Source organism: Elgaria multicarinata, chromosome 3 (genome assembly GCF_023053635.1).
Source record: "Elgaria multicarinata webbii isolate HBS135686 ecotype San Diego chromosome 3, rElgMul1.1.pri, whole genome shotgun sequence".
Taxonomy (NCBI): Eukaryota; Metazoa; Chordata; class Lepidosauria; order Squamata; family Anguidae; genus Elgaria; species Elgaria multicarinata.
In genome coordinates this window covers 55,278,525-55,290,676 of record NC_086173.1, presented here as the reverse complement: position 1 = coordinate 55,290,676, position 12,152 = coordinate 55,278,525, and the positions used below count along the sequence as shown (strand labels likewise).

At 41.4% G+C, this 12,152-nt stretch overlaps 1 protein-coding gene across 1 annotated transcript in view; it reads right to left on the bottom strand.

Moving 5' to 3' along the window:
• Positions 1–9,814, bottom strand: part of SEC14L1 (SEC14 like lipid binding 1) — a 43,687-nt gene extending 33,873 nt beyond the window's left edge. The window contains exons 1-2 of the mRNA XM_063120368.1: positions 9,642–9,814; positions 5,925–6,015 (exon numbers count right to left, since the gene is read on the bottom strand). Of these exons, the coding sequence (XP_062976438.1) occupies positions 5,925–5,987 (63 nt within the window). The 5' untranslated portion in view covers positions 5,988–6,015; positions 9,642–9,814. The remainder of the gene's footprint in view (positions 1–5,924; positions 6,016–9,641) is intronic.
• Between the last annotated feature and the right edge of the window lie 2,338 nt (positions 9,815–12,152).

Genomic DNA, 12,152 nt, shown 5'->3' with positions numbered 1-12,152 from the left:
GCTGAACTGTGTTGCTTAAATAAATCATAGTTAAAATTAAACTACGGTTTAGGGTTCATACACAACACTCATTTATTTATTTATTTATTTATTACATTTCTATACCGCCCAATAGCCGGAGCTCTCTGGGCGGTTCACAAAAATTAAAACCATTCAAAGTATAAAACAACAGTATAAAACCATAATATAAAACACAATATAAAAGCTCAACCAGATAAAAACAGCAGCAATGCAAAATTACAAATTTAAAACCATGTTATTTAAAATTTATAGATTGTTAAAATGTTGGGAGAATAAAAAGGTCTTCACTTAACTGCAGTTAACTAAATGGAAGCAAACGCTTCTGATCTCTCCCTCATGGGGGGGGGGGGGAAGCACTCAATCCCAAGGCTCATGCTTATACAGCTTAACCACAGTTCTACATTGCATCCAAAAGAGACTACAGTCTATCATGGCACTTTCAGATGCAAAAACAACTAAACGTGGCATTAAATACTCCTGCATTACATTAAAAACTGCTGTTTCCGTGAAAGAGGTCCCTGTATATCAATATGGTTATAATGAGGTTTAACATTTTGCTAACTGGATGGAGAATCACATTTCACCCAACGAAATAGTGCTGTTTTGAGTGCTTGGAAAATGCAGTGTCCCCACACAAGAAACTTTGCCTTAAAGGTCGACAACTGGATCACCTACAATAAATGAGTAACCAGTGTGGACTTATTGCATGAAAAATTATAGTCCGGGAAGGCCTTAAGGCCACAGGTTCTCAAAGGATGAAGCAATCTTTTTACAGGTATGGGCAGTTATACCGGACATAGGCACTTTTCTGGGATCAGTGCTATTTTAAAGGTTTATAAAACTTGTATTTCCTCCAACAGAGCCCAAAGCAGCTCAGCCTAGGGAAAGGGTAGGCAACCTTTTGTGGCGTTGGACACATTTGGCAATTTAAGAAATTGTCCTGGGCCCCACCACAAAATGGCTGCCATGGGGGACATGGCAAAGGAAAAGTAATGCCCAAAAGTGTACAAGGAAGAGGTAGGGTCTGAGCTTCAACACACTGAACAACTCCTTTGAACCCAGTTTTCATACCAACGTAAACCAATTTCACAGCAATCCCAGATGGTATTAATTTTTTAAAAGTTGGATGAATAAGGCACCTTGGTGGGTGTCAGCAGCGCTGCCTGGGGGCACATTGCTGTCCATGGGTATCACATTGCCTGGCCTAGGTAATGGCACATGCACATGCGTGTGCACAGACACATAGACTTGACTACACCAGTATACAGAATGTGAACCCACTCCAATCACCCATCCAAGTCAGCATAATATGGCAGAGAGGTCAGCCCCATCATAATTTTTAAGCAATGAAGCAATTACTAATTTCCATAATCCCCTTTATTTCTATATTTTCTTCTATAAGGATTTAAGTAGATTATGGGGCTCATGCAACCTTTATCTCTTCATTTTTCCCTAGTCAGCTTACCCCCAGAGTTGAGGACAAATATGAACACTGTCATAAAATAATAATAATAATAATAATAATAATAATAATAATAATAATAATAGGTAGAATTTCAAGTTATTTTCTTGCCTCATTTTTGCATGGGCTGAACACTCCTCAATTAAGTATGCCAGCCAACCATGCCAGTTTGCTGGCAAGCTAACCCAGGGGATGCACAACCTCAGTCTGAGGCAAGTAAAAAACAAATAGGGCAAAATTGTCAATAGAAGGTCCATTAAACTCTGCCCCTACCTTGCCTCTAACCCCTTCCTTGAAAAATGTGTGTCCAATGACACAGAAGTTAAGATTGCTTTGAAGATTAAACTCAGAATTCTGTAGCTTGTTTAAAGCTGCCTGATTTCTACATACGTAGCTCTCATTTTTAAATATGTTTAGTTATAATCTTTGCGATGCTAGAAGTCATAGATATAAGCCTTAGAATTCCTATTAGACTTAAAAAATGAAACTACATACAATATTTGTAGCTTGAGAGGCAAAGTTGTCACTTTTAAGATGACAGCAGGGGATGGCAATTTACAGGTAACTAACTGTGTGGTTCTTTGTATCCCCACCTCAATAAACCAAATTAAGGTAAAGCAATCCTCCTTCCTTCCCAGACCATGCCATCAGTGCAACTGCAAGCAAAGGCATACTACACTAAAAAGTGTCATTTCTTATAACGGTCTTATAAGAGCCAAAAATAACTATCACTACCCAGCAACATTACAAAGAGACAACAGGCTTTAACAGAACCGAAGCCATTTTTAATAGCCCATATCAGTCAAGTAAAGCCTTGCTCCTTAGTTAAAAAATGCTGGCTTATCCCAACACAATATCTTTTTAGCACCTCTTGATAAGAAAAGCTTCCATCTGTTTTCGGCAGGAAAAAATGATTAGAATCTAGATCAATCCTGCTCTACTGGTTTCTGTTCAGGCCACACTTTGCAGTACTAGAAATAAGAGTCAATATAATTAGGATTGTGGAGCATAAAGCTAGAAAACGATTTAAAGGTTTTATGACTATTATGTGCATTGCTTTCCCTTTCTGAAGTCCAATTTCACTGAAGACAACAGCTCAAATAAACTCCCCAACATAGTTTCATCAATTATTTTTCAGATCCTTCCTCAAGAGTTTCCCTACCAATCTTCAATTTTCAACCCCTGACAAACTTTAGCTGTAAACTTTAGCTGTTCTCCCAATTTGCATCCTCCAATACCTTCTACTGTGGAGGAAGCTGGGTTGCAAATGGGAGCATAGGACACTCCTACTCTGCAGCCTCCTCCTACCTCCAGCTTCAAAGAAACAAGTATTAGGATAAATGCACTCCCCATTCCCTGCTATAGCTTGACATCTCTAACTTAAGTAAAGAGAATATATGGCATGCAATTATGGAAAAATCAGTTTGCATCTGGTAGTTTAATGGGGAAAATACAGCACTTCATTTTGGGCACAGATACAAACCGGATGCCTTATTGTTTGCTTGCATTCATTTTCTGTTCCATTCTATTCCACCAGTTGCTGGGGAACATGGGCGAGAGGGTGCTGTTGCACCATGTCCTGCTTGTTCATCCCTGGCCAATGGCTGGTTGGCCACTATGTGAACAGAGTGCTGTTGGACCCTTGGTCTGATCCAGCATGGCAATTCTTATGTTCTTTTTCTATGATCCTTTTGTTCCCATTTGGGCAAGAGTTCCATTTTCTGAAGGAACCCTTCTTTTCTCCAATAACTTGTCATTGCTGGTGAACCATGCTGTTGACCTCTTGGACTTGGCGTACCTTTCGTAACTTGTGGTATACATTCTAGCTCAGCTCCTATAATTGTTTTGAACATCCTTCCCCCATTTCGACTTCCTTGGCAATTTCCCCACTTATATATAAATTGAATTTCATAGCACTGTGGTCACTGTCTCCAATTGGTTCAACATTCACATCTCACACTAGGTCCTGGGAACTTGCACTAAGTCCAGGGTCATCTTTCCTTTGGTCAGTTCCATTTAGGGTACCAAGACATTTTACCTCTTTTACATGACTGGAACATACATTGAACCAGTCAAGGATAATTGATGTCTCCCATTATTACAACACCTGTTCCTAGTTTGCACTCTGGAACTGGAACACCAATGGGATTAAATGCAAGCATGTATGTGTTTTCAAAGCAAGGCAAGCATATATCCAACAACTACTCATTCCAACAAAACAGGATTAGTAATATTGTGGCTAGATGTCATTTTAGGTAGGGCAAAAGAACTGTATTGCCAGGTGGCACAACTTGTGCAACATTATTCACTACAGATTTTCCCTGAAAATGGCATTTTATGCACCCTCATATAAAACAATTGTTTTCAAGCACTTCAGAATTGGTACCTATCAAACAATGAACTATGGACCAAGGAAGCCTAGTGTTTATGGTAGAGGACATTTAATGAAAATTCTCATCAGGAGACGATCAAGGCCTATGTGAATACTCCCATGTAACACAATTGTGTTAAACCAATTTCACAGCAATCCCACTTTTTAAAAAAGTTGGATGAATAAGGCACCTTGGTGGGGGCCAGCAGCACTGCCTGGGGGCACATTGCTGTCCATGGGCATCACAAATTTTAATAATCTGAACATGACCTATGTGTCCCGAGACTCATAGCACTGTATTAACATACAGTAAGATGAATAGATAGCCAAAATGGCTATTAGCAGGTGAGTTGTCCAACAGGAGATTAGCTGTCATACATAAAAGGAAAACTAGCTTCCAGCACACAAGGAAGATCCCAGAGCATAAAATCTTGCTAAACATCGTTAAGCAAATCCATTACTGTCACACTCACTTATGAGAATAAAACGTATTAAATTACTCAGTTCCAGTGAACTGTGTGCAAGAGTTCTAAAAATCAAGCTAATGCCTCAAAAATGCTGACAGGTCAGATAAGATCCCGAAGCAAATTAAAAACGCTCAGAATCAGAGAATGACGAAGCTGGCATGATTTCTGCCAACATCCTTTAACAAAATAGAAGAAGTGAAACAATTGTGAGTTTGGCTAAATAAAGCACTATGTCATATTCCTCCTCCCCACCCCAAACCATCACACCTTTATTGAGCACAGATTTCATGTGCTCTTCAGCACAATTTTGCCTTTTAAGTAGTCAAGTTTCTTGGGCAAAACTGAATTTGTAGATACTTCGGTTTTTATTAAGTCTTGCTACTACTACTTTCATTTACACAAGTACCTTCCTACCAACACAACAGGAATAACTAAGATCTTCCTTCCTCTTTGCCTCTGCAAAGATTTTTCTTCATTTAATCCAATCCATTTCTCTACCTCCTTTTTCGCAAGTATTACCATACCATCCTCAATGAAGTTGTTTAGTTGTAACAATTTTATAAGGAAGATTATTTATTTTGGAGGATCTCAACACTGCCCCAAATAAGATGTGTGCATCAGTAAGTAAGCCATAGAAATGCTATCATCACAGAGTCAAGGAAGATCCAATTAATTCTACACATTAATATGCCATTATGTAATGTTGCCTTAATATAGAGCTCTTCTTCCTGTTCCTATACTTTTGTGTCAATTACTCTAAGGCATAGGCATAGCAATGCAAAGCTCAAATACTGTTTTATCAGTATTTCAAAAATATCACCGCAGTTAAAATAAACTCTTTTGCACACCACGTCCTCACTATTTGCCTAAAAGGCCACTGCCAACGCCTTCACACTTGCTGTGCCTCCTACAATACGTCTGTCAGTATTATCGCTTGGCTTAGGAACACAAATTTCTATGCAAGAGATATGTAGCTCTCTCCCCTGCTCCTCACACATGTTGCTTATTTTGGACTACACCAAGGCACATTGCAATGTTAGGCACAATATCAGAACCAGATGTTCCATAATGTCTAAATTCAGTCATCATATCAAGTCATGGTATATCTAAGAGTTTAGAACCAACCACGGTACAATCTTTCAAATAATCTGCTTCCCTCCCCCAGCCCATCTGCAAAGTACTGTAGTATCCATGTGCAATGGCCTCTAGAGGAAAAGAAATAGCCATAACTAAAGTTTGTCAAATCAGATATCAGGCCAAGGCATAGTTGAGCTTCCTTAATCATGGTTTTGTGTGATGTCTGATCATTTAGATCAGTGAGGTAATTCACTGTTCGATTCAGACAGCAAAAATACAGAGCACATCATTCTAAAGGCCTTCAGATATTTTTTCCAGGTCATATATTGAAACAGCCATCATGTAACGAGTCAGAGTTAATTATTTGTAACTAAAAATGACCGTTGATAACATAACATCCCCTTCAGAGAAAGAATGCACCAACCCACTCAGATTTGTTAACCTTCATTAAGTCCCCCAACCAAGTAACTGCATAATACAGCCAATATAATACAGTTTATGAATATATTAGAAAACTGATACTTACAGCCATAATTAACTCAAAGGGGTGTTTATACACCCTCACAGGGGATTGGTATTTCTGCACCATGGTTGCAAGTGATTAGTACTATACAGATCTGGGGGGAAAACAAGAAGTGGTTGAAATGGTATTAATACATACATATTACAATTGAAACAGTAACCATGGATACTTTACATGTCACTTCCCGTCGCCAGAATTCTACATCCCAATGACACATGCAAGAAGATTTTGAAGAGAATTCAGGGTCATACTGGTGATGCCATTATCAGAATATTTCTTCTCCAAGAGCCTTTTAAATATATTTTCCCCATTATATGTTTAAATGCACCACCAAGGCTCACTATCTCTATGAAGAGCTATATTTAGACAGAAGAGTTTGGTCCATACTGCTATAAAGTTGAAAGCTTCAAACACTTCATTTAATTAGTTTGGGCCGGTGTAAGTTTTTAAGTACAATTTTGAAATCTTTCAAAGTGCTTCTGGGCCTACAACATTAGCATTACAACATCACACTGTTTTTCTAATAAGCTTTAGAAACAGTTAAACTGTAGTGTATTTTGTATAGTGTACACATGTATTTTCTTTGTAATCACTGCAGTCTAGACTGGCTCTTGATGTGGTTTTGGAGGCAGGCAAAACCTTTTGTGTTCCAGCAGGCCTTTGGCAAATACTCTAGACCTCTGTCTCTACTTTGAACTTTAAATCGTCATATATTTTAAAAGTTTAAAATGTTTTAATAGTGAAATGTATTTAATTATGTTTTTAATTTTTATATATTTCTTATAGACTTTATCTGTATATGTTTTCATTTTCTAAGGCCTTGAGGCCCAGCATTGGGCAAAAGGCAGGATATAAATAAATAAATAATACTAAAACAACAACAACAACATTTCACATCTGTATCTGATGGCTTTACTTTTCTTTATAAACCATTCATATCTTAAGACTTCTTGTGTGGCATGTTTTCATTGGTTTAACAAGTTCAAAGGGGTATTCACTGTTTTCCTGCTCATGTTATTAAATCTATTTTCAACAGGCCTAGTAACTTCAAGAGTAACGGAGTTGGGGGGAAAACCTCAATCTCTTTGCAATCAGAGGCACTGAGTAAGGGATCCCTGGAGATAATTTAGACTGACCCCAACCATATAACACTATACCCCCTTCTGAAGAGGTCTGGACTGCAGACTACTATAAGCAAAGTAGCAAACAAGCCAGGATATGGAAGCCAGCTTTAAAACCATCATTTTTTGGCTTGTTTGGAAGCCATTAATCATATTATTAATTGTGGCTTCCTGGGTTGTTTTTGCTGCTCACATGGAGGGAAGAGTGAGGCATCCCTGCGCAGGTAGCTCATGCATATCTCACTTTAATAAGTCAAAAATTTAATAACCTGAACATGACCTATGTGTCCCAAGACTCATAGCACTGTATTAACATACAGTAAGATGAATAGATAGCTAAAATGGCTATTAGCAGGTGAGTTGTCCAACAGGAGATTAGCTGTCATACATAAAAGGAAAACTAGCTTCCAGCACACAAGGAAGATCCCAGAGCATAAAATCTTGCTAAACATCATTAAGCAAATTCCTCTAGTTTCTTCTTTAGAGAAGAGGGGTGACTACCCTCAAAAGAGCCAGGATGTTTTCCTAATAAAGCTGTATAATATCAATACATCTACAAATTCATCAGCTATAATAGAAAAATATAGCAGATAGTTTCTTGTTTAAAATGGGACAAGTTAGACGTTAAATAAAATGGGGAAATTAGGAATAATAATTTACTGAGGGAATATTCTTACTCTACACTGATTTTCAGGTTTTATTAAAGTGAAGGTTTATGGAATTGAACATTCCTGCCTGTAGTGTGAGATTCCCAAAAGAGGTAAATGCACTCAAGATATCTTTCCTTGTCCCTCTCAAAGTATGCACTAATATTGTGTACACAGCTAACATGGAACAAACAGCCTTCCAACTTCTATTCCAAAGGCAGATAATCAGGACCAGTTTTCTGCAGCTGCAGGGTGGGGGGAACTCTAACAAACAAAATATTTGCTTCTATAAATTAGATTTGGAATGCCAAGGAAAGTTAACAGTCTCTTTCAGGGATTTTGGGTTTTTACATAACAAGAGCTCTGTAAGCAGTGATGAGGAAAGAATGTTGGAGAAAACTCAACTCCCTCCAACACAAAAAAACAGAGTGATCCATTTGTCTGCAAGCCAAACAATTAATTTTAAATGCCTAAAAAGACAACATCTACATGTAAAGAAACATCTAGCCACACAGGCAAGAGTCTTTTCTGAAGCATTTAAGCAGAACAACTACCTCAGTCCAGATCAAGATTTACTTCAAAAAGGAACTGTTTTCTTTCTTCTCCCTTACCACTTTTATAGCCTGCAAAACAGTTCAAAGCAGAAACTAACAGAAATCTATTGCTATTATTATTAATAGTAGTACTACTAGAGCGACTGGGTTTGGGATTCATTTAGTCCATATTCTTCTGCCACAGACTCTGAGAACCTCCACATGCTGATGTTGCAGACGGCACAATTCAACCATTTTCTGCATAACACAGCCCTTTCCACTAACTGAAGCCCCAAAGCCAGTATGAATGGGAAGACAGACTTCCCTAAACTTGAGAGGGGGACAGGGTTTGGGAATGACAGGACATAATCCATAAAGAAAGCAAAAAGCTACCTGAAAATTGTGCCACTATCCGTCTGCCTTATTGGGATGGGGAGCTCAGAGTTTGCAACTAGGGAACAACTGGCTAACTGCAGAACAAGGAAAATACGCAAGCAGAAAAACAGCTTAGCGGGCAGAAAGGCAAAAGTGGAGGGGTGGGTGGGTGTGCGTGCGTGCGCGGAGACAGAATGAAAAGAATTCCGACGCAAATCAAACGTAAACAGACTGGATCTAGATTAATAAACTGTGGATGGGCAGTAGAGAGGACAGGAAAGGGGCAGTGGCCAAGACCGGAGTCATAACACAAAGAGAGCGAAGGCATTTCAGGGCAAGGGTGGGAAGAGATCAATGGGAAAGAAGCCAACGAGCAAGGGCACATGAGGGAAAACACACAGAGGGAACGCAGTTAGAGCAAAGGGGGCACAATCTGGACGGCAGAATGGATGGTTTGATGGGGAAGGGGGAGAACCGGGGGGGGCGGATTGTGGGGGTCAACAGGGGGCACGATGTAGCCGAGGGTACCAGTTCGTAGAAGAAGGAAGCCAGAAAGGAAGTGGGGGGAGATGGAGAGAAACACGCACACAGACCCATCATTCATTGGGCAGGCACTGGTCAGGGAGAGAGACGTGCGGGGTGAATACAGGGAGAACGAGCACAGGGGGCTGCGAGAGGGCTGGCTGGCAGGATTTGGAGAACTTGGGGGAACGTAGGAGATCTGGAACAAGGGACGTCTCTGGAAGGCCGCGGAGGGGGCATTGGCAGAAAAGAGGAGACGAAGGAGAAAAGAGAGGATGGGAAACCGTCACAAGGGCAGAAGAAGAGATGGGTTGGAGCGGGGGGCGGGGCGGTGGAGAGGGTATAGGGAGCCCCGGGGGAAGGAAGAGAGAGAAGTGCCCCTATGAGCGGGGGTAAAAGAGGGAGAGAGGGTGCAGGCAGGAGAGGAACGAGTGTCCCGGAGGGGAGAGGAAACAGAGGCAGACGCACACAGAGGAGGAAAGCGTTGGGGGGGAGGCGGCGGAAGGAGCACCGTTTGCCCACCTTCTATCGCCAAGGCCGGCTGGTCTCTTGCTTCATGTCGGCTCCGCGTTCGGCTCCTTGTGCTGGTGGTGGTGCTGGTGCCCCTCCTTGTGATGTTCCTGCCCCCGCCGGTTCCGGGGTGGGCGGACGGGGGGAGAGGAGGGAAGAGAGTGCGGCGACAGGCTGGCTCGTTGTTAGCCAGTGACGGGCCAGGGGAGGGGCCCAGCCGCCTGCCAACCCGCGCTTGCGCACTACGAGGACAGAAAACTCGCCCCCTCCCCCGCTCTCTCTGCGCATGCTCCTCTGGGACCGGTTCTGAGCTGGCTTGCGCAAATGGGAGACGCAGAGGGGGGACAACGTCGCTGCGTTCCAAATTCTTTGCTCAGCAGCACCCAGGGCGGTCTCTTAAAGTCGTTATTAGCGCATTTGATGTCTAAAACGCGCGTTTTTAAGCAGCCTTGGTGTCATTGCGGGGTGGTGAGCTGCGTTGGGTGCCAACAGTGTTTTAATTATATATTTATTACATTTATATCCCGCCTTCTTTCCACCAAGGAACCCAAGGCGGTTTACATAATCTTCCTCTTCTGGACTTTATCCTCACAACAACAACCCTGTTAGGCTGAGAATCTGTGTCTGGCCCAAAGTCACCCAGTGGGTTTCCATGGCCGAGTGGGGACTAGAACCCGGATCTGGGGAGCACACAAATAGCTTGATCCTATGTACGTTTACTTGGAAGTAAATCCCACTCAATTTACCGTGAAGTTCGGCTTTCAGTGCACATTTGGGAGTAATCCCTTCAACGTAGTTGGAAATGCAGTGAAATTAAGATGCACATGTAATTGGGCTAGTTTAATCTCGAGGTTTTATCTAGCGGTCAGAAGGTTGTACTCGTGCATTACAACGTCTCATCTCAAAGCTTTCGCCAGGGCTTTACCTGTTAAGCTTTCGTCTTGCTTGTTCTGTACTGGGATGGTGAAATTTAGTAAGCTCCCTACAAGAGCATTAGTTGTCGGAAAATGTACATCTATTAAGCCTTTTTTTTAAGGTGCAATCCTATGCATACTTAGATAGGAAAAAATTTGGCTAGGCAATGCTGGGAACCATAGTCCTTTTTTCTGTTTAAACACAGTGTAAACCTGTACATGTCTACTGAGAAGTAAGTCCCATTGAGTTCAGTGGGACTTCTCAATCGAGTACATATAGGAATGCAGTTGCAAGTGATTAACATGTAATATAATGGGGCAGCATATTTTTAAAAATTGTTAATTATTTTTAATACAAGAACATACAAGAATTGTAAGTGGCCACAGTGCCAATTTAGGGGAAGCATTTCTACTCCCCTCTCAAAAAGGTGTCTGCAGCAACACTTACTTGCATCTTTTTAAAAGAAAGAATGCTCTTTATATTCAGATATAGTGTTTTATTCATATGCATATTAATGCAGATTTCATCAATCAACTGAAATGAGTGGGCAGCATTTTTGGTCCATCCTCCCCATATGAACAGATGGTGGTTTGGTGGCTGCGCATGCTCACACCTACAGAGACGCACATGGGGTTGGTGGACTCTACTTGCTTTGAGGTTGCTAAGGGAGGGGAAGGCAAAAGCATCCTCCTCTATCCAGTAAACCCAGAAACGTGGGGACTCTGAGGGAGGACAAAGCCGCCTTCACTCCACCCCCCTCCAGTGACCCTGAGTGGAATTGTTGCCAATAACAGCACAGAAACAGTGGTCTTTTCCCCACAGCCCAGCCGATAAACTTGGCTGCAAAGAAAAGTGTGTGGGGCTCCTCCAGACCAATCAGAGAGCAGCCCAGGGCTATATGTCCCCACAGACCACAAGGTGCCCACTCTGAATTAAAACATACATGGATAATCAGCCAAAATGTATTTAATTAGGTGGCAGCCCTAAAAAAGAAGGAGGTGTGGCTACATGCCCTTTTGTTATTCTGTGCACGCTCAAATGCCTGTAAGAATTCATGTGAAGAGATGGGGGAGGTGGTCCTCCTGCTGCCACCTGTTCAATGACGTCGCAGCATAGCTAGTATATGGGTGGCCTTTGTAAGGCTGAACAGCGGATGTTACTCAGAAACTGTCATATTGACTCAGTACAAGCTGTCCCCAATTTGAAAAACACTGATCTCTTACAAATTATTATAAAGCAACATTATGTTTCTCAATAGACAAAGTCTAAAAGCACTGTGGCATCCTGTCCAATGCATTGTGCTATAATCCGTGAGTCCACAGTACCTGTCAACATTACGTGAGTGTGTGCTTGAATTTACCCTGCCACTGCAAAGGTTTAGAAACATTTTAACATAACAGTTGCCATGGCAATACAGAGAGAGAGAGAGAGAGGAGAAGGGAAACTGGTAGTTACATATATGCCTCCATTAATTTATTTAATATTTGCAAAGTTAGAAATTCCTATGGTCGGGCATTGAGTTTGACTTTAAAAGAATGTGAGAAAGTTAGATAAGGTTCAGTACAGTACAAAAACAGAGCCCAACCTTTTTGGCAAGTATGCTCCAAG